General features: G+C 46.6%; 1 protein-coding gene across 4 annotated transcripts in view; it reads right to left on the bottom strand.

The window, feature by feature from the left end:
- The window catches only part of CLEC16A (C-type lectin domain containing 16A), a 200,255-nt gene that overhangs the window by 168,545 nt on the left and 8,391 nt on the right, over positions 1-23,319 (bottom strand). For all 4 annotated transcript variants that reach the window (XM_045542590.1, XM_045542593.1, XM_045542592.1 and 1 more), the window contains exons 2-8: positions 21,146-21,274; positions 17,177-17,310; positions 10,673-10,821; positions 9,252-9,357; positions 7,403-7,526; positions 4,477-4,651; positions 3,368-3,421 (exon numbers count right to left, since the gene is read on the bottom strand). In XM_045542590.1, the coding sequence (XP_045398546.1) occupies positions 3,368-3,421; positions 4,477-4,651; positions 7,403-7,526; positions 9,252-9,357; positions 10,673-10,821; positions 17,177-17,310; positions 21,146-21,274 (871 nt within the window). The remainder of the gene's footprint in view (positions 1-3,367; positions 3,422-4,476; positions 4,652-7,402; positions 7,527-9,251; positions 9,358-10,672; positions 10,822-17,176; positions 17,311-21,145; positions 21,275-23,319) is intronic.

The raw sequence follows: 23,319 nt of genomic DNA, 5'->3' as shown, positions 1-23,319 counted from the left end.
AGAAGTCAGTTACATTCTTCTTCTAAGACTGGCCTCCCCTTCAGACTGTTGCCTATTTGGCTGACTGCTCTTCCTCAGAAGGAAGTGCATTAATGCAAGACTGTCCCTTGTGGCTGGGTGAAGCCAAATCTGGCTGAAGTGGAGCAACGTGGGAACGGAAAAGCCAAACCAGCACACTCTTTCCTTTCCACAGGCATTTTAGTGTCAAATTTGGTTACGATAAGACTAGAAGGCATTGCCCCAATACTTTAGCTATATAGGAAGAGGAGCTGGTGAGTTTTGTGCCAATCAAGGACTTGGCAAAGGATCAGCTACATAGAGGTTCCATCACTGGGAGGAGCTCGGACCCGGGCAGCGGGTTTTAGCACAGTGGGATTCCATGGCAGCTTTGGTCTTAAGTGTGGAAATTGGGCGGGGGGGGGAAGCCACATGAGCCAGAATCAGACCCGTCGTGCCAGGATGCAAAGTCAGGGCTCTGCGCTGTCCAAGCTGGCCCTGCCACCCCACCCTGTTGCCCAGTGTTCAGAGGAGCAGCTTTAAGAAGCAAGGTATTCAAAACTGCCTGGCAAAGCTGGCCTAGACACACCTGCTATTTCGTTTTAAAATGTAAAGGCAACAGGGTGTAGCACAGTGTGAGGTGTATCTACCATCTGTATATGAAAAGAGTATGTGTGCATGTATTTGTCTGTTTATATATGCACAGAACAGGGTTTCCCAGTCCTGGCACTACTGACACAGGGGCTATAAACCTGTGTTGGGGGAGGCTGTCCTGTACACTGCAGGCTGGCCAGCAGCATCCCTGACCCTCACCCACTAGATACCAGCAGCATCCCCTCCCTCAGTCATGACAACTGAATACATCTCCGGACCTTGCCAGATATCCTCTGGGGTGGCGGGGGGAGAAGATTCACCCCCAGCTGGAAACCCCTGGCAGAGATGTTTCTGGAAAGACATACATATGAGAACCTGTACCTCTGGGGATAGAAATCAGGAGCCCAAACAAAACTAGAAAAGAAACCTAGTTGTTACCTGTTCGAACTGTTTAGCTTTAAAAACTTTTTTTATTAAAAAATAAATATTGTTTAAAAAAAAAAAGTACAGGCAGAAATTAACACGGGCTGCCTCAGGGGAATGAGGCTGGGTGCCCAGGGGAAGGGTAAGAGAGAGACTTTTTCCCATGTCATGTTTTATACTGTTTGGACAGGGTAATATACTCTTCAAACAAATAAATACAATTCAAATTAAATAAAAAGTACAGGCAGAATAGCCAAATATGGCACCTACCTTTAAAACAAATGCATCTGTTTTTAAAACACCAGGGAGACCTTGGCTATCATAGAGACTATGTAGCAGGATCCAATGAGTTAACCCACGTCCAGGATCGTGGCAGGCACCCAAATGTCAGCAATGATGATGATGATGACATTAATGATTCTTCTCACCTCATCATGCCCAAATTACTGCCACATTTCACCAAGCAAAACCCCAATCACTAGTTCATTCATTCCATAAATATCTACTATGCACCTTGTATGGGCGCAACCTTAACTGATCACTTATGCGTTCTTTCACTCAGTCCACAAACTGTCACTGAGCACCTGTCGCCCTTGATAAAAGCCAACCAATTCCTGCCTGTGGACACACATAGTGCTCATTTTCCTGGCTCTGAACTGGGACAAAGGGGAGGGCGGGTCACTGCAGGGCACGTGGAAGTGGGGACACCAGACTCAAAGAGCTGGGTCAGATGCCCACACCAGGCTCTCATTGTGAGCAACAACAGTTTTAGGAGGACAGTATCCCCAGTGACGCTAAATCCCCCAGTGAGCTGGGCTTGTAAAATAACTTGAAAAAATGCATTGATTTCATAGTGATGTAGGGACTTTCAGGACACGGGATTTATAACCGACTTTAGGTTTCACACATTTAGGTCACAATATAACTAAGTTAAGTAAAAATATGCAGTGGGAGGAAGGATTCAAGATTTTTTATCTTTAAAAGGGAACTTTACTGAAGTTTGAGGAACGCCAAATTATAAGCTATACTTTTTGTGAGATAGTGAAACAAGTAATTATGTGCCTGGGCTATTGGTCCTTCAAGAAGAAAACAGGAGAAAAAGTTCTCAGAGAAAAGGCATAACCCCTCTCCACTAAAGCACCAGCCGTGGAGGTTTGGCAGCCGCGCCCCGCGGAGCGGACCCTGCCTGTGCAATGCTCCAACAGCTGAAGCGTCCTGAGGATGCTTTCTTTCCACGTGACTCCTGCGGCTGAGCAACTGGCCTGCTCAGGTCCTGCCAGACTCCCAGAATCCCAAGCAGGAGATGCTGGCAGACTTGTAAGGAGGCAGCAGAAAGCCGTGCCAGGAGAGGCTAGAGTTTGTACTGCGCCCCGCTGCACAGAGGGGCATTCAGACAGAGTCGGCTCAGTGCACAACTCTGAGCAAACAAGAGCCCCCAGAACAAGACTCCAGGATGTGAACAGTGGTCAGGCCACGTCAGCCTCGGCCAACCCACTGGCAGGAGGCGGCCTCTGCATCTCTCTTCTCAGGCCAACGGGAGACAATCCTGCCCCAAACTTGAAGCAGCTGGGGATTAAGTCAGAAGGACAGTCTCTCATCAAAGCAAATAAATACCTGTGCCACTGCAGAAGTGGGAACAGAGCTCTGGTCAAATGCTTGACTACTTGACAGTCTAATGAGATGGCCTGACAGTCTGGACTGCTTGTAATAAAAATATTTTTAAAGTTATGTAACTGGGTCACCATGGAGTTTTTCCCTTCTTGTAAATATTACATAATTATAAGAAGGAAACACACTTGTTTAAGGAGGGGAGGCAGACAAATTGGCTCAAGACACAAATCTGGGAGCTGTGGCCGCTATAAGAGATCTTCCAGAAGGTAATCTGGGAACTAGAACCACGACAAAATCCTTTAAAAATAGCCTCATTACAGGAAGTTTGTCAAACCAAGGATGCTGTGTGTATATACGCTACAGGCCCTGCATTTTTGGGGTTATTTCAAAGTACTGTGAATCAGAGCTGTGCAGCCCACATTTCCAGGGTATTCAGAGCTTTCCTCTGTTGTTTTGCAAACGTCAGGCCTCATGGTAAAAATCAACTACACAAGTGCCGGGTTTAATTTATTTTACATTTCTCTTTAAATTTCCATCCCCTACCATAAAGAAGATAGTAATATATACCACCTCTACTGAGTGTCTTCTCAAAAATAGAACACCCCTTTCTTTTTATTGTATCTCAAGATGGGGGACACAGAGAGAGAAGATGTGGCAATGGGGCCTGGGGATTTTCTATATGGCAGCAGCATTCCCAGGGACCCCAAATGTGATGGGGACACAGATGAATGACCAAACATACCTGTGACAGAAGATAGAGGGACACCGGCAGGCTGATTTTCGGTCGTTCTCCTCCCTAGTACAGGTCGGGGGCAGAAGGAGAGAGAGGTCCAGGTCACACAAGTGAGCAGCACAATATATACGACGCCAAAAGCCATCTGTTTGAACAAGAGGCACCCTGTCCCTCTGACGTCCTCCACGGCCCTCAGGCTGCCCTTCCTGGTGCTAGCCAAAAGTCTGAATCCCACTCAATACTGTTGCAATGCCTCTGTTTTTCCACCTGAGGACTCTTTCACCATTAGTCATAGATTACAGGGTAACTCAATAGAAGAACGTGCTCCTCAAGTTACCAAGAACGTTCATGTCCCCCAGGTGGGACAACAAAAGCCCCAGCAGGAGAGGCCCCCAGGACTGTTCTCAGGAAGGCATTTTCAAAACACGGGGGAGGGGGACTCTGGCCTTGGAAAAAAAAGCCCCTTGTTTGTACCGAGTTTCAAGACGCTCCACCTCACACCAACCCTACGAGGGAGGGATCTTCAGGACCCTCACTCTGCAGCCAAAGAAACAGGCTCAGGGAGGTTAACCACCTTGGCCAAGGTCACAGGGTTAGGAAAGGGAAGAGGCAGAATTTGAACCCTGGTCTGAAAACTCCAATTCCCATGCTTTGTCAATGCCTCCCAGAGCTGCCTCTGCTTGAGCCAATGACGGTTGCAATCTTCTTTTATTCACTTATTTGTAGTGAGAATCCTCATGTTCCACCTCCCACAAGAAAACTACATCCCCTAGGGACACCTGTGCAGGGTGACCAGCTGGCTCTGTCCTGCCTCCTGCTGGGGCCTCTGCTAGCCTTGTCTTGGACCCTTAACTCTGGAGGGACTGGACAGAGCGAGGCCTCCCCTCCCTGAAGCAGGGCTGCCCCTGCAAGACGCCCCTGCAGCTCAGAATCCTGAGGGGCAGGCCAAGCGTGCAGATCCCCGGTTCCAGTCCAGACCAGTGTCCTTTGAAAGGAATCTCCCTCAGGCTCAAAACCTGGGTCCCTTGCAAAGCTCAGCCCCATTCAAGGTGGCTGTTCTTTCCCACCTTTGAAGACAGCCTGCAGCCAGCAGGAGTAACGGGGCCCCCCGGACGCACCTTGTCCTGGTTCTCCAGCGAGTACACGTAGAGGGGCAGGAAGAGCCTGTTAAGCAGGTGGTCCGTGAGCACATCGTTGAGGAACTCACAGTTGATGATCAGGATGTCATTGAGATAGTGCAGGTGATCCAGGTGCTCAGCCACCAGGTCGCTCAGTTTCCCCCGATTCCGGTGCCTGCCAAGAGAAACCACCACCTCAGCCTGGAGGTTGAAGCTCGGAGTCTTTGGGCCTAAAATCAGTGGCCTGAAACTTAGGTCACTGGGCATTCACTCACACAACCAATATTTGAGCTGGTCTCAAGAGACACCTATCCTGGCCCTTGCTGGGGAGATATACAAAGGGAAATGGACAGGTCTGCTGCAATCAATTTTAGGGGACTGCCAGGGTCCCCCCCGCCCGCTGGGGGCCTCAGTACCACCCCTCCCACCACCACAGCCCTCCCAAAATGGGATAAACAAAGCAGAAATCAGCTAAGCTCTTACAGCAAACTACTGCACAAGAGTAGCCACTAGCCAATGTGGCAAGATGCCCCTGGCTCCCCAGATAAGCAGTATTAATGGAGCAATAAATCCTTGATAATTAAAATGCTCCACAGGAGTTCTGAAGAGAAAGGCAGGCCTCAGCAGCCACGTCCCCACAACTATATGCGGGACATAGAGCAAGGACTCAACATCACTCGCCAGGCCCCTGCCCCGGACATCTCTGTCTCCATGCAGTTAGCTACAAGCACGCTGGGTGGGTCTCTTGGGTGGAGTCACACTTTCACCACCCCCAAAGCAGTATCTGTTGCAAAGAGCAATCTAGCTAGGGCAGGACATTTTGTTTGTATTATTATTATTACCCAAGTAATAGACTGTCATTTTAGAAAACAGAAAATTAAAGAAAAAAATAAAATCAAAAAGAAATCAAAGTCTCCTATAATCCCACCACTAACAGATACTCACTATTAACATTTTGGGTCTTATGACCCTACAGTCTGTTTTTTCCACATTTTTACCTCTCTCTATAGTCACCTTTAAAATACAAGTGCCACCTATCTAGCCATCTAACCATATGTGCTTTTAAAAAAAAAAAGTAAAAACAGGATCAATTTTGCTTCTTTTACATAATTTTGGGTAATTATTTCTTTTGTGCTTTAATAAGATATTTAGTATTTATAGAAAACACATGTTATAACGCCTAATAGCATAACGAGCACCTATGAACCCACCATGCACCTGAGACCTAGAACATTTAGACACCACATTCTGCACTTCTTCTCCACTTAAGGAGATACTTTGGAAAATTTTCTTTGTTGGGAATATTCCATGCACCTCATTTTTCAATACTTTAACTTTAAAAATATCAAAGTAATACATCCAAATGGGTTTAAAACTCAAGATAGTATTGATAAGCTAATAACAAAAAAATAGCAGCTCCTGGCTCAGCTTCCTCTACTTCTATCCGCTCTCCAGAGGAGACAGATAACACTTCTAGCTGTTTCTGCAGATAATCCCTCCCTTATTTCTGTAAAATCTGCATGGACTTCTATTTTGCAACTTAGCCATTTTGGATATTATTTATTGAACTCCCATTACAACAGAACTCTTTGAGTTCCCTCTGCCCCTTCCCCTCCATGGTAATAGGGATCGGTATTCTCATAACGTTTACTGCAGAGCCAAATAGAGGACTACAATTTGATTTCCTTCCTTGTATAACTTTGTTCTTTCTGGAGGGAAGTGCCTCCTTATGTCTCATGTCCATGACTCTTCATATCCATAAGGGTTCTTATTTTCCCAAATGCTCAGTCAGATTTGCCATCAGTCTACCCTTGCTTCTTTCCCAATATCAGATTTAATATTCTATGTGTCTAGCTCCCCTCCCCCTAGGAGACCTCATTCCTGGATCTCTTTAGTGTCCTGACCCTATCAAAGTTTACCTCTCACCATGCCTTGGTAAAGTGCCACTCTGGGACAGTGGCTCTCAACTGAGGGTGATTTTGCCTTAAAGGGGACATTTGGCAACGTATGGAGACATTTATGGTTGTCACGACTGGGGAAGGGGTGCTACTGTCTTCTAGAGGGTAGAGGACAGGGACACTGCTAAACATCCTACAATGCACAGGACAGCCCCCACAGCAACAGTACCCAGTTCAAAAAGTCAGTAGTGCCAAAGTAGAAACCCTGTTCTGGAACTTCTACTTACCGCTCTAAGGACAAAAATCACCATCGCAATCTCTCTTTTTAAACAGATTTATTGAAATTTAAATTCATATACCATAAAATCCACCCTTTAAAATATACATTTAATGGTTTTTAGTATTCATAGCTACCTAACCATCACCACAATAGATTTTGGAACATCTTCATACTCCCTGCAAAAAGCCCTACGCTCACTTGCAGTTGCTTCCCATTTCCCCCGCAGCACTGCCCTCCTCCCCCAGCCCTAGGAAACACTGACCTACTCGGTCTCCATAGGTTCGCCTATTCTGGGCATTTCACATGAATGCAATCACATGATACGTGGTCCTCCATGCCTGGCTTCTTTCATCAAGTATAACGTGTTTGAGGTTCACCCACATCAGAGCATGTGTCAGTGCTTCACCCCTTTTTATTGCCAAATACTATTCCATTGTACAAATACACCACATTTTAATTATTCACTCATCAGTTGGCGGAGCACCTTCATCTTGTGACCAGCTGCTGAGCAACCCCATCTCTGAGTACACTGAATTTATCGACCCTCTCCCATCTGGGAGGCATTTGAATTGTTTCCACCTTCCCACTGTTATAAACAGGTGGGTAGAACCTTTTACAGGATGGGAGTCCATGCTCTGCCTACACATAGTTAGGTAAGTGCTGTTCTCATGCCTATCTGTCCTCAGGGAAAACTGAAGTCCCCCCAACCACCTGTCTACCTACTGAGCAACCCAGGGGGATCACTTACTCCTCATCCGTCTGCACACAGTTATCAAGCTCGATCACGTGACTCCCGATGAACCAGACCAAATTGGAGAAGTAAGGGACAGCCGTTTTATCTCTGATATAGTGCAGCATGGCCTGATTATCCACTGAGAAAATTCACAAAAGAAAAGGAAAAAAAAGTCAAGCTACCAAAAATAACTTGGAAGACATTTTAACAAAACAAAACAAAACAACCACAATGAAAAAGCCCTCTGCTATAATCTGAAATTGTCTTTTCTGGAAATACTTGAAACTGTTTATCTTATTCATAAAACTAGACACATCAAGGCAGTTCTTACATTATTTTTATAATTAATAAAATAAATTACTTGGGCTAAACATTAACAGTGCATTGGAGAGCCCACTTAGCAGCAGCAGATTGAGCTAGACTACCACTCTCAAGCAAGTTTCCTGTATTTACATGTAAGGATAAGTTAAGAAAGCGGAAAACCAGAGGTTAATAACTTACATGACACTGGAATAAGGAACACAGGAATCGTCATTGAAGGAAAGGCAAAAAACAGACAACAGTTAACAGGTTAGGAACTGGGAAGGCGAGGCAGCTGCTCAGGGGACAGAGAGTGAGGGCCAGAGGCCAGAAGCATCTAAACCGAAAGATACAGGTTACAAGAGAACAAGAGCAAACAGCCTGCAGGAGGCAGTGCAACCAACTGCGGCTTGGACCAGGGTCGCGAACTGAGAAGCCTGTCAGGTTGGCTGGTGGCCCAGTGGGTGAAGCTAGCAGGCCCAGCATGTGACCTGGGGCGCCTGGGCCTCAACCCCAAAGCGGGTGGCTGCCTCTCTGTTAGCTGATCCTTGCCCTGTAAGACCACAGGCCCAGAAGAGCCAAATTTACCCTTCAAGTCAGAAATCCAGACTGTCATGCAAAATCTCCCAGTTTTTAAATATTGGCAACCATATTATTTTTTCAAAAACCATGTAACCCAATTAAAACATGTGTGAGGGCTGGATCCAGCCCTCGGGCCCTCAGTTTGCGACCTCTGGATGGTCCGATCGGGCTCTCGGCAAGGCTCTTTAATGTAAGCCCAGAACTAGGCTGGAGTGCCTGAGGAAATGGCCCCTTATTAGGGGTCATCTCAAGTAATAACATCTTGACTCATGAAGGTCAAAGCCCTTCAATCCCTGAGAAAATGGGGTCCCAGCTCCAGTGTGGTGACTACAGGGGAAATAAGCCAGGCATCAGGCAGAGAAATTCCAAGGCATCACCTTGGAGGGGCGAGTCCAGTTCAGGAAACCTGTGGCCGCCAGCGTTAGTGACGGTGCAGGCAGAGAGCCCTGCACTTTCTCCTGGAGGCAATCAATGTTTTAGGCATCAAGTACGTGTTGCAAGAAAGGAGGAATTTGTTAGCGCTAAGCTCTGCCGCAGGTTGGGAATGCAATATTGCCCCCTGCTGTTCACAATGTGACATGCTTTTTACACATTATTTAAAGTTTAAGGATAAACTTACCCCCATGTATATTTAAGTATATTTTACAAGCCAAAACATAAAAATTTAAATCTAACATGTAAAAGACAACTTTGCTTTATCTAATTCTAACATGGCCACTTGGAATCTCATGCATGCCTCTCTAGGGCATCCTACTTCTGTGCCGCAGCACCGAGCAAGACTTCATCATGCGCGGGGAAGGCAGTGCCACAAAGACTTACGTGACGGGCCGGCTAAATGGTCAATGGTTGCAAGTCGTGCGTGAGACAGGCAGCCACGGCTTATAATAAACAAGCTCCCTAGTTGCTGTCAGAGAACTGTATGCACAGACACAGGCTGCCAAGTTAGAAATCAGCCAAGGCATGAGCTCACAAGGAAACTTACCTTTATAGACGTTCAAAGTTATGGTTCTTACAGCAATTCTAACCATGCTTTCAGGGTGGTTGAAAAATTTGATGGCTTCTGTGTACAGGGCAAAGTCATTGGTGTGCTAAAACAAGAGAAGTACCAAAAATGACTTACAAACCTGTAAGCCAGGCCTGTCCCCACCCCAGCTTTCTGAATTCCAGGAGAGACTTCGGTAAAAGAAAAAAAAATGTTGTCAATGTGAACTGTAAGTCAGTGGTTCCTTCCCAGTGGACAACGTGGAAAGGGGGGAGGCAAAGCCATGGAAGAAACAGAAAAGAGTCCAAGAATGTCAGACCTAGGTTCATTTTCTGCTCCACCGCTTCTAAGCTATGTGATGCAATATTTCTAAGCCTCTGTTTTTTCATCTACAAAATGGGGATAATAATATCCACTTCATGGTTGCTACAATTAAAAGAGATCATTTCTAGTCCCGTGCTTACTGCAGCACCTGACACCTAAGAAGCACTCAATGTGACACATTTCTGACCAGTGAGATATGATGGGAAGTCTGGTGGGAGGCTTCTGGGAAAGTTTTTTGTTGGAAGTTAAAAGGGGACACAAAAAGGGAAGTTGGTCTCGTCAAGCATTGCATCAGTGGCATTTGAGTATGTGATGTTTGGAGCTGCTGCAGCCAACTTGTGACCATGAGGGGATGAACCTGAGGACAATGCCAATTGTACGGTCAGCAGAACAGGAAGATGGAAAGGCCTGGGTCCTTGCTGATGTGGTTGAGCCACCGGATGAACCAGCCCCAGCACAGCCAGTGTCTATACTTTTTGGTATGTGAGATAAATCAACTTCATTGTTCAATCTTCTTTTAATTATGAGAGCAATTGCAATTCATTTATTTAAGTTGCTAACAATTCTCCCAAGGAATGCCAGGGACATTAGCTTGTAAAGAATAGCAATATCTGTGATTTTAGGGAGCCAGGTACATACTAGGTGCTTTGAAAACATGATCTCATTTAATCTAACCCCTGAAAACCCTACAAAAGGTATATATTCTTATCTCCATTTCTCAGATGAGGAAACTGAGGCTCAGAGAGGAACTGGGACTTCCCTAAGGTCACACAGCAGGGAAGTGGCAAAGCCAGGCCTGACTGAAGTTCCTGTTTTTCCCACAGGGCAACACAACCCCAAGACAACTTCTAGGCACTTCTCCTCTCTGCCAAGTATAATGCTCTCAGCACAAATTGAATTTTACATTAAAAATAGAAAGGTAACTTGCTTAATTTAAAAAAATGTTTTTAAAGCATGCCAAAGTCAAACAGTGTCACTGTGAAAGCTATGACAGTGGGCTTGTAAGTGCTTTGTAAACAGACACAAGACCACCCAGATGGCGCTGCTACCACTGGTTTAGTTTCACACCCAAATGTGCCCCTCTGGCCATTACTCACCTCATTATAAAAAAAATGGACAGTGTGGTTGTTGAGTTTTAACGAAAGCGTTTTCAGGAACGATATATAATATGCCATAATCTCCTCATCGGAAAAGTCAAATTTATGGACGATGATAGAATTTACATAGTTATTAGAGAGTAAATAATCTAGAGGGAGAAAAAAACAAAGCAAAACAGACAGGTTAATTCATGCTGGAGGAAAGATAAACAAAGGATGTCAGGTAACAAGCAGACGACCGCGTTCATGTACTTGAATCAGTGAAGCTTCTGGGTTGCTGGGATTAAACAAACTAACAGGGAGCGGCTTAACCTTTAACCAGCAAAGAAATCATCTACTGTGCATAGTCACCAGAAAGTTCAAAGGCATTGCCAGAGAAAAGCCCTTCCCCTCCCTCCCACGCCAAATAGAAAAAGACACTCAAACATTTTCTTTTCATTACTACCAAAGTTCAGCAGAGAGCCAGGGGTGGGGAAGATTAGTCAGTGCCTGGGCATTCTCACAAACCACCCATGGATGAGGGTAAAAGGCACTGTGTTTTATAAAAAGCTGCCCCATTTTGCCATCACAAAACACATCATCATCCCCGAATGCCACAAAGAGCTACGCGTGTTTTTTTCCTTCTTCCTTAGATAGCAACATGATTTCATAAAGGTTACTTTATGCTGAACCCCTATAACAGGGCTGGCACCGGGTTGAGTGCTCTACATTACAATCATCTTCCATTTTGCAGATGAGTAAAAACAGCTCGAAGAGGTTGATTAACTTGCCGAAGAACACAGAGACAGTAAGTCACAGAGAAGGGATTCGAACTCAGGTCTGACATCAGAGCTTGTGTTTGTCATGCACTAATGGGGGCTGACAAGGGAAACTGGGTCATGAGGGACGGAGGGCCCTGGGTCCAACTGGAGAGCAGTCCCTACTCCCCAGCTCCCAGCCCCTAGCCCTGCGGAAATGTAGGCCCAGCACAGCGAGAGCTTCTGACTGTGGAAGAGAGGCTGGAAACCACAGATTTTCATGCTGCATCTCCAGATCTCGAAATGTTCGCCACTGGATAAACTGGTTTCTAAAGCTGTGCTGGCCAGCAAGAGCAAATCTATTGACAGCTGCAGCCTGTGGCCTGCAGTTGTTAGTCTTGGTGTTGGCCCCTTGCTGGGCACGTTCCCCTCTGGGTTCTCGCCAGCCACCCTGCAAAGCAGGCACTGGGGTCCCACTATCTGTCCTTTGGGCTGCCAGTGTGCCCCAGATCACCTGCCTCCCCACAGATGGTTAAAGGCAGAACATGATCGACACCTGCACTATAGGTGAGGCAGCAGAGTGGCATCGTTCAGGGCTTCGCTACTCAAAGTCTGGTCCTGAGACTGGCAGCACGGCATTCCCTGGAGCTTGTCGGAATTACAGCATCTTGGGCTCCCACCCTGACCTAGGCAGAGTCAGGTCTGTGTGTGTGTAATAAGCCTGCAGGGCTCCCCACGCATGCTGGTGTCCGGGAGGCACTGGGTTCAAATGTGGGCTTGGACCCACCTGCCTGCGTCCACATCTCACCTCTGCCACTTCCCACCTGGGTGACCTTGGGCAAGCTGCTGACCCTGCCCACTCCCTAATTTCGTTATCTGGAAAACAGAATAACATTACCTTCCTCACAGGGCTGTGGTAAGGACTAACGGAGACAATGCACAAAAAGCACTCAGGACAGTACAGGGCACAAAGTAAGCACTCTGTAATGTTAGCCGCCATTATTCTTATCACTATTACTGGACATTCAGAATCTCAACTACCATATTTTCCCAGCATTGAACACAGTTGCTCTTGGGTAAGTAGGAAATTAACCATTAAGTTGTTTGGAGCCAACAAGGTACCTAACTGAGGTCAAAGTATTTTTTTTTTTTTTTTTTGAGACAGAGTCTCACTCTGTCACCCTGGGTAGAGTACAGTGGCATCATCATAGCTCACTGCAACCTCAAACTCCTGGGCTGAAGTGATCCTCCTGCCTCAGCCTCCCAAGTAGCTGAGACTACAGGCATGCACCACCAATGCCTGGGTAATTTTTTCTATTTTTAGTAGAGATGGGGTCTCCCTCTTGCTCAGGCTGGTCTCAAACTCCTGACCTCAAGCGATCCTCCCACCTTAGCCTCCCAAAGTGCTAGGATTACAGGAGTGAGCCACCATACCCGGCCAATCAAAGTATTATTGAAGTACATTTGGAATCACCAAAAACAACACAATGAGCCATCTAGGAGCTCAGGACAGTGACAGAGGCCATGGCATGGCCCCACGGAAGGGTCCTCCCTGGAGGCTGGTTCTCTGGGAAAGCCACTGTTCATGCCCTGGGCAGGCATGGCAGACAGGCATGCGGTCTGTGTCTTAGAAGAATGGTTTTCAAAATCTCCTGATTATAACAATTCCTGAGGCAGCTCCTGGGGCCTGTTTCAAGGGAGGGTCAGTGGGTCTCAAATGGGGTCCTAAGAGTCTTAATGTTTTTTAAAATGAGGTTACATATATCGCAAATCCTAAGTGTACAGTGTGATATATGTGGAAATATACATATATATGTACCTTAAGTACATGTACATACGGGTCTTTTCATATACATATGTACACCTCACAAACCCAAGGCGTCCAGCTTGGAATTTTTACATTTACACACACTGCATCAGCACCGCCCAGATCAGACACGTGGCCTTCCCAGCTCTCCAGAGGGCCCCTCACGCCCCTGCCCAGTCAGTAGCCCCCGTGCCAAGGGCAACCCCTATTCTGACTTCTATCACCATAGACTCGTTTTGCCTGCTCTTCAACTTCACAGTACGCCTGCGCCCTGGGTCTGGACTCTCTCACTCATCCCCGTATCTGAGGGTAATCCATGTTGTTCGTTCTCTAAATAGTCTACAATTTATTTATCCACCTAGAATCTAACTTGAAACATGCATCCCAGGTGATTCTGATACCAGGAGCACTTCTCATTTTGTGTCACTCTGGCTGTGGCTAGGGGCAAGTGGGGAGGGGTAGTGGGCTGACAGGAGAAGGGACTGTTGGGATGTCTTGTTGAGCTGTGTTGTGACTGGTTAGTGGCTTCCGGGCCACCAGCAGCACAGACGCCTATGCTGGGTGCTTCAGATGTGCAACAGCGGGTCTCTCAGCTGCACTCGGGAGCTGGGACAGCCACAGGCTCCATCTACTCCCCAGCAGGGACTTTTCCAGGGCCTCCAAGAGATTACTCTGTGGGTGGCAGGGGACCACATGGCGGCAGTGGCGGTGCCTCTATTATTGGGCTGGGATTTTTCTGCTACCCCCTCACTGCGTGGCTGACTTTCTGTGGTGTCCTTTTCTAATAAACCCGGGAGTCTGTAAGTAATCTCAGTCTCTCGGGACGCTATCACTTAGGTCACCAAACCCAACAGGCAACAGGTGCATTTGTGAAATAGCTGCTTGTAATAGTGAAAAACTGGAAACCACCTAAATGCCCGTGGTCAGGTTAAATAGATTATGGCACAGCAAGATACAGCTCTTCAGCCCGATCGGGCAGGGTTACGTGAAGGGACAACGAGAAGATGGGAGGGTGGGAGGGTGGGAAAAAAAGCAAACAGCAAAATGATTTGTGTACAATGAAACATTTGGGCGAGATTCTATGGAAACTTGACTTTCTGTATTTTTCTAATGCTTGGCTTATTGTTGCTGTTTTACAATAAGGACATTTTCTTTCTATGATGAGAAAATAAAAATTAAAACAAAGGTCATCTATTCTCCTCACCCCTTGCAAATCCAAGTTCTGTAAAGAAGCCATGATTCCTGCTCTTTCTGCAATGCTTATACAGGCGCCCTGGTGAACTGTCCGTGAAGCAAGGGACATCTCCCTGGGTTTCTCACAGTGGGGAAACCTTTTTGGTCCCAGTACAAGAAAGGCCACGCATGCTGCATGATCAGCCATGCACGCTGCATGACCTCAGTTATATGTTGGATCTAAAATAGTCAAACTCATAGAAGCAGAGAGTAGTAGGTGGTCAGCAGGGGCCGGAGGGAGGGGAAACAAGGAGACGTTGGTCAAAGGGTACAAAGTCTTAGTTACACAAGACGGGTACGTTCTGGAGATCTAACGCACAGCACGGTGACTACAGCCAACGACACTGTATTACATACTTGAAATCGGCTAGGAAGGTGGATCCCAAGTACTTCCACTCCACACACACATACACACACACACGAAAGGTAACTATGTGAGGTGATGGATATGTTAATTATTTGACTGTGGTAATTATTTCACCATGTATGCGTATAATAAATCATCAAATTGTACACCTTAAATATACACAGTAAAAGAGAGAAAAGCCATGCAAATGTCATTCAGAGAAACCCTCTACGAGCCAGAATTCTGACTGCCCCAACCCCCATCTTTAGTCTAGCAGCCCTGTGCCTAGCTAGGGAAAAGGTCACCAAAGAAGAGCCACTGAGGGGCTGCGGTAAGTGACAGCACCGACACCATGGGCGCGTCCCGCCTGCCAGGCCCCGTGCTAAGCTCTGCACACCTGCTCTCACAGCCACTCCTCAAGCCCTCTACTCCCCAGCTTCTACTATCTCCGACTGACACAAGCAGGGAGCGTGGACCTGCTTCGGTCTGAGTCCAGGGCCTGTGCCCCTGAGCTGGAGCGTCCCCTCTCAGAGTTTCCAGAAACCGCACTCCTTTCAGACCCAGCGAAACAGGGGCTAGTATCAAGGGAAACCACTTAGGGAGACGGGAGTCAGCCCGCATTGCTCAATTTGCGTTCTGTGAGGCGTCTCCAAGGCAGCAGCACCACCTGGTGGCCACTGCCGAGAGCCACCACTCAGCAGCTCCTTCCCGTCCTCCTCCTCACTGGGAGGGATGCCCCCATCTCTACCTCCTTCCAGGCGCTGAACACAGTTTTCCAACCTGTCCTGGAGACCGAGAGCCTGCCTCTGATACAGACATCTGGCCGCTGGCCTTCTCTCCCCTACTTCCTGTGGGGAGGGCCAGAGGCTTAGTGTAGTCATCTTGGAATAATAAAGCTAGTGGTTAAGCACGGAGGATTAGGAGCTAAACCAGAGTTTCCCAACTTCGGTGCTGTTGACATTTGGGGCTGGATAACTCTTTGTTGTGGGGTCCTGTCCTGTGCACTGTGGAATGTTTAGTAACACCCCTAGCCTCCATCCCCTAGATGCCAGTAGCACCCCCAAGGATGTCTCTACACATTGTCAAATGTCCCCTGGGGGCACATGCACCCCCAGTTGAGGACCCCTGAGCTAACTCACTTGGAATGAAACTCCTTCTCTATTCTGGGTCTGTCACCTTGGGCCAGTGACCCAAACCTTCTGGGTGTTAAAATGAGGACACTTCTTAGCACTCTGGGAGGCTGAGGCAGGAGGATTGCTTGAGCTCAGGAGTTCGAGACCAGCCTGAGCAAGAGTGAGATCCCATCTCTACTAAAAATAGAAACAAATTAGCCAAACCACTAAAAATAGAAAAAATTAGCCGGCCAACTAAAAATAGAAACAAAAAATTAGCTAGGCATGGTGGCTCACGCCTATAGTGCCAGCTATTCGAGAGGCTGAGGCAGGAGGATTGCCTGAGCCCAGGAGTTTGAGGTTGCTGTGAGCTAGGCTGACGCCACTGCACTCTAGCCTGGGCAGCAGAGCAAGACTCTGTCTCAAAAAAAAAAAAAAAAAAATGAGGACACCAACAGCACCTGCCTCTCAGGGCTGCTCGTTACAGATAAAGAGAAACCAGGGCTTAGTGAGGGCAGGTATTATAATAAGCTCAGGGTCACACACTACTAGTCGTGCATCAGGACTAGAGCAAGAGAGGCAGGTGCCAAAGCCTACACCCTTGCACGCTCTTTGGTCAAGTTCTTCCTCACTCTGCTTCCTCTAATACTTATTCCATGGGCTGATTATTCAGCAACCCCAACTCTTTAATATCAAATCAGAAAGAAGAAATGCAAACACCCCAGCATCATTCAGCGGAGGGGAACCCTCTCTTAGCTCTCACAGTACCCCACCACACAGAGATAAACGCAGTGTTAGGGACTGAGTTGTGTCTGCCCCAAAGTCATATGTTGAAGTCCTAACCCTCATTGTGATTACGTTTGGAGAAAGGGTCTTTAGGGAGGTAATTACGGGTAAATGAGGTCATAAGGGTAGGGGCCCTTATCTGATAGGACTGGTGTCCCTATAAGGAGAGGAGACACCAGGTATCTCTCTGTCTCTTTCCACTCACGCACAGATGAAAGGTCACACACAGCAAGAAGGTGGCCATCTGCAAGCCAGGAAGAGACCTCGCCAGAAACCAGCCCTGGTGGCAGCTTGATCTTGGACTTCTACCCTTCAACTATGAGAAAACAAATTTCTGTTGTTTAAGTCACCTAGTCTGTGGTATTTGCTAAGGCAGCCCAAGCAAACTAATACGCACAGTAAGCACAGCATACAAAAATCATGCCAAACTACACCCCACTGATGTCCAGCGGTACAAAGGCAAATGTCAAGGAACGTCCTTACAAAGTGAGGTCTCGTGACTGATGTTCTCAAAGAGGATGTTCAAGGTCTGCAGCAGCTGAACACACACATAACGGCCCGATTTCTGCCGCAGGATGTTCAAGAAGAAAACAAACATATTCTTCTCCAGGAAGAAGCTGGGGAGAGAATGGGAAAGGGTCAATAGTTTGCTTCCACATGTGGAAATCAAAATCAGCCTCTATTTACGTGCATACACCCGCCTCCGACCAAAGGCATCCGCGGATGCCGGATCACACCACCCACGCGGCCTCAGCTTCCACGCCATCCAGTTCCCAAAAGGCCATCTTCCATCATGGCTAACACACAACCCCTCAACTCTCTTCCCGGAATGTGAGAGCAGAGCTGATTCCGGGAAGCAGTGAACCAGATTTCTGACAGCACGGGAAAGACCTTTACAGACTAAATGATCACACAGTAATCTATGCTTGTAAACCCAACAAGCTGCATTTTCCACCAAATATTTTGTATCCTTAGTTTCCCTCACTAATAAGCCTCTTTCCTTTGCTCTTCACATCTTTGGGTGTTAAGAAAAACAATTGGAATTCTCTGCAAAGGGATAAGATAATGCTGAATATGAATAGTTTGGGTCCCCAAACTGTCAAGTTTGTAGTTTTCCTATCTAGGGGGAAAGAACTGGAAAGAAATACACAGGTACTGATGTGGTGGGGAAATCCTAGCCAGTCCCCAAGTCTGCTTCTGCCTTTCTTGTTCTGGACAACACACTTGTCTGCACACAGCCTGGGGGCACTGGCTTTTGGGGATATACATTAGCTCTCTTAGTCTTGAAAAGGAAGGAAATAGAACTCCCTAATGTCTTTCTTTAAAGGAAGAAAATGATGTTTCTAGTTATTTGTTCTCTGCATTCAAGCTAAGATGAGATAATCTCTCATTTGGGATACTCAGAAGAAATCCCTGGGGCTGGACATGGTGGCTCACATCGGTAATCCTAGCACTCTGGGAGGCTAAGGTGGGAGGATGGCTTGAAGTCAGGAGTTCAAGACAAGCCTGAGCAACAGTGAGACCCCATCACTACCAAAAATAGAAAAAAAATTAGCCACGCACTGTGGCATGTGCCTATAATCCCAGCTACTTGGGAGGCTGAAGCAGGAGGATCACTTGAGCCCAGGAGCTTGAGGTTGCAGTGAGCTATGATGAGGCCACTACACTCTGGTCTGGGCAACAGAGCGAGACTCTGTCTCAAAAAAAAAAAGAAAAAAAAAAGAAGATGAAGAAATCCCCGAAGTCACATGTGCCTGCTGGTCAACTTGGTTTTTGGTGCCTCATCTATCATCGCCACCGTGGTGGGATCACAGGCCTGGCACCTGCTCAGTGCTGCATAATTCCTCTTTGAATCTACAAAAGGGTAAATGAATATGACCTAAAAAAGACCCCTAAAATCTTTTCTGACTCTGAGAGCCTGTCTGTCTATGAACACCATTCGCACTGACCTCCGGAGTATTTCTGTCATTTGACCTATTTTGTCCACCTTCACTTCAGCTTGTATAAGTCAGCGACTCCCAAGTGCCACCAACAAACTCACTGCTGCACAGTGACCAACTTGAGAACTTGTTAAATTGTCTATACCTAGGAGCTTGCCCCAGGGATTGATGCAGTAGGTCTAGCGTGAAATCCACAAGCCTCAATCTTTAAAAACTCCCTAGGGGAGTGGAGCAAGAAAAACTTAGAAAAAAGGTTGATTCTAGGGCTGGGCAGGGAAAATATAAGAAGAACCTGGAGCATCTTATAATACTGAGAAGTAAGGAAGTGCTCAAAAGGACCAAATTTTGGCAAAGGGACACAGTAATCAAACTGAAAGAGCTTCCCCAATAGCCGAAGCTAAAACAGTTTGAGCATCAAATAACCCAGTATTGGATTATAACCCAAAGTGTGAAATAAATATCCATGAGTCCATATCAATATAGATAAATGATTGCATAAATAAAATAAATAGGAGAAAAGAGGTAAGTCTTGCATGTAGAAGAATTTCAAATAATTACATATGTACTCCTGGCTTCTGGAAGGTAGAACCTAATTCCCATCCCCTCATCTTGAAAAAGTGGGCTAGACTTAGCGACTATCTTCTGAGGAACAGCACAGGGAAGGGGGAAAGAGTAACTTTACAGTAGAGAAACCTGGCAGGTATCACCTTTACCAGGTGATAAAGGTTAACAGCACCAGGGATGTCACATGGACATCAAGCGTGCTCTGCCAATGATGGCATGAGGGGGTACTTCAACTCTCCAGCAATCTCCCCTGTAGCCCCCAATTTAGTCAGGAGAAAAACATCAGACAAACCCAGATTGGGGGACAGGAGGACTGGCTAGTATTCCTGAACACTGTCAAGGTCATAAAAACAAGAGAAGACAAAGAAAATGTCACGGACCAAAGAGGACTGGCAAGATGTGATGGCTAAATGCACTGGGGGAGCTTGGATGTGATCCTGGGGCAGAAAGAGGATATTAATGAAAAACTGGCAAAATCCAAACCAAGGCTGGAGTTTACTTAATAGTAACGTGCCAATGTCAGTTTCTTATTTTTGACAAATGCACCCCAGAAATGTAAGATATTAATATTTACAACAGGGGAAACCAGGCAAAGGGTACATGGGAACTTTCTGTACTACCTTTGCAACTTTTCTGTAATCTAAAATTATTCCAAAATTATAAGATTTATTAAAAGCAAAATTTTCTTGGGGACTCTGTTGGGCAGCTGTTTAAGAATCATGGGGACTCTAAGAGCTCAGTAGTTTTCTCTAAGATTACAGATGGACTAAGTTCATTCTAACCCAAGGGTCTTTCGCATTTCCAAAAACAGATTCGAACATACAAATAAATAAATTCCTCATGGATCCTTAAAGGAAGCTAGTCCCATTTATAAGCAATAACTTCCTTCACTACTCACGTATTTTCCTTTGGGGATCATAGCCAGTGTTCACAGGTTTGCATTTTAAGGAGTTTGCATTTTCCACAAGTAGTTTATTAGATAACCTAACTGATGAAAACATAGAGCTAACATGAAAATCAATCCAGGATATCTAATAAGAAGCCAGGTTGGAAATGGAACACCGTTACTTTTTAAAAATGGGTTTTAAAAGTGGCCTCAATATTTATAATTGAGAATATAGACACATATGAAATCTGTGTTTGTGGTTGTTGTAACCCAATCCCAGATCCTCCTGCACTGAGATACCGACACAGGTCTATTAGAGAGGTAGCCCACGGCTTTATAGCCTTTGCTTTTCAACCGTCCAGTAGACACACCTGTCTTATCACTTGCGATCATTTATTGAGTTGCCTACTCTGTCAGGCACCAACCAGGGAACTTTTTCTCTCTCCTTTGAAGATGAGGAAACTGAGGCTCAGGGAGATAAAGAGCCTGGCCCAAGACTGCTCATCTAGGAAGTACAAGAATGCGGAGAAACCACTCTTGGACTCTGGGAGTGGGTCACTGTTTCACTGCTTACCAGCCTTGTGGCCTTGAGTAAAAATGGGGACACCAACAGGGTTTGCCCCCAGGGTAGGTAGGAGACTTAACTGGATTGTCTGTCTCATCAAGAGCTCAGCACTGTGCCTGGCCATCAGCAAACACAGTAACTGGGGACCTTCAGTGACTCCCCCAGGACAGGGTCCTATCTGGTCACAGAGAATCTAACCACCCAGGACATTTTCTCCTTCCTTTGGGGAAATAATCAGACACTACTTGGAGGAAAATTATCCATGACGTTTCCAGCTTTTCTGGAGAAACTCATTTCCATAACTTCCCCATTTTTGGCTTGCATTTCTACAGTGCCCCAAGGACATTTTTTACAGATAGACAGAGAGAGACAGATATCTGGGCAAGACCAAATTAGCGTCAAATCCTGACATCATCAGGAATGACTCATGGTATACATTTAGAAAAACATTCAAAAGAAGAAGAAACAAAAAACAAAGAATCATTAGAAACCCTTACTCAAATACAGAGCTGTCATTTTGATCCCCCCAAATCAAGATCTCAGTGATGGAGCGGATGGTCTCCACCAGCAGGTTCCGGTTCTGTTCTGTGACTGTGGTGTTTTTGGTCAAAACGTGGTACAGATACCTGAGAGGAAGGAGAGAGAAAGAAATTAAAGATGACCAATTGAAATGAAAGTCAAGCTCAATGACCATCAGCAACATTTTGGGGACAACACAGTAGCACTTTTTCAGTTAGCGTAATTTCCCATTAACTCACCACCCAAGAAAAGTGGCAGACAACGCTTTGGAGCATTAAACAACCAGGGACACACCAACCCAAACTGAGACAAGAGAATCATCAAACCCTGGAAGAGGGCTACTCTCAAACGTTAGTGTGCAAGAGAATCGCCTGCAGAGTTGGATAAAGTTGGGGCTTCCGGAGCCCCTCAGATGTTCAGATTCAGTAGGACTGAGGGAAGGGCAGGCGTCAGCCTGTGTCAGGTGCTCCCCGGGGATTCTGATGCCACTGGCATGAGTAGAGACATGTGGCTCAGGGCCAAACGCCTACCCAGGACCCACTGCTGAGATTTGGAGATGGAGCCACAGCTTAGGGAGGGTGAGTCCCAAAGCCAGTGGCTGGGACAAAAATCATGTGCCATCCAGATTCCCCTTGGAATGCCCATAATTTCCCCTCCACCCACTGAAGTGCCATATGCCCATCAGAACGTATGGCTCAAATGAAGTGGGTGGTTGGCGGCCAAGGGCAACTGTCTTATTTGCTGAGAACAGATTTTTAAATTCAGAGTTAAATGGGCTAGCGAGGCTATGATACCATACTTCGCCCATCCAAAGGCCTGGAAGCCAGCTGCTGGGGTAGAGACAGGAAGACACAGTCCAGTCCTCACAACCTCTGCTGGTGGTAGGGGAGACCAAAAGTATCACCGGAAGCCAGTCCTGAGCAGGGCGGAGACCAGCTGCCTGGCTGGATGCCCTGAGAGTGCCGCCTGACACAGCTTTTAAGACACTCCTCCAGGGCCCACAGATCCAGGTAACTTCTCCTGCCAAGGGAGCCTCAGGCTTGGAAAGGAAAAGATGACACCCAGAGGAAGTGACTCAGGAAAAGTCACCTCCTGATTTCGTTTATGGCCATCTTCAGTTTTGCGGGGGGGAGGAGGGTTGGTGAGAGCGAGGCAGGGGAAGATGAGATGGGCTCGTTCCATCTACGATCTCTACAAGCGGGTGAGATGTAAAGAGGCAGAACTGGGCAGAGGGAACAGGAAGGAGCAATCTGCTGCTTTAGGGGGCTGGGGTTTAGCTAATACCGTTGCTGTCTATTTTAAAGACAATATAATCAAGCATTTAATTAATTTAACTCATCAGAAATGGCATGTAATTTTTAACATGCAATAACTAGAATATCCCTCCAAAAACATAAATCCTCTGCCATTTGTGCCCAAAGCTATGGACAGGGCTGCATGTAGGAGCATGAGGCCAGTTGCCCTCTGTGATACGGTAACTCTACAGCACTTGAGTCATGCTGGGATGAATTGCAGGGGGATCCACTCATAAATCTGTGTGTCTTCATCTTGCCTCCAGTGCATCTTCCCCCAAATACTCAAGGGCAGAGTTTTTCAAATTGAGGTTCACAAGCCTCCTGCATCGGAATCACCCCAGACCCTGAATTTTAAGTGCAGGGCCCCAATCCCACTGTGGTTTGACAGTCACTGCACCATGTCAGCTGTGGCTATCAGTGACGTTCTCCATGCAGTCCACAGGATGCCTGACACTCTGCCAGGGACAAGGCTTTGCTGGCAGTGTGGGGGAGGGGCAGATGCGCCCTCATTCTGGAATTTTCTTCTGTGTAGAGGATGATATCCATTAGCACTGCACTCCTGGCCCAACGGAAGGCATTGGCCTGGGTGAGTGGGTCTGTTCTGCAAACCTCCAACAAGGACAGGAGAGTTTAAAATCTTTAGGACCAGGTCTGACTTCAATTGTCTGGGCTTTCTGCCTAGAATGCCCTTGCTGCTCTCATCAAATAGCAAATTCTTACTCATATTTCAAAACCCAGCTAAGGCATCTCTTGGTAAAACCTTCCTTAGAGAAGGCTTCTCCTCCCTCATCCCCCACCTCGGGACTGCAGAGACCACCCTGAGTTGCAATGACCTGCCTCCCTGACTAGACCTGAGT

This window comes from Lemur catta, chromosome 2 (assembly GCF_020740605.2).
Source record: "Lemur catta isolate mLemCat1 chromosome 2, mLemCat1.pri, whole genome shotgun sequence".
Taxonomy (NCBI): domain Eukaryota; kingdom Metazoa; phylum Chordata; class Mammalia; order Primates; family Lemuridae; genus Lemur; species Lemur catta.
Note: the sequence above shows the minus strand (reverse complement) of the source record. Positions and strands in the feature narration are given on the sequence as shown.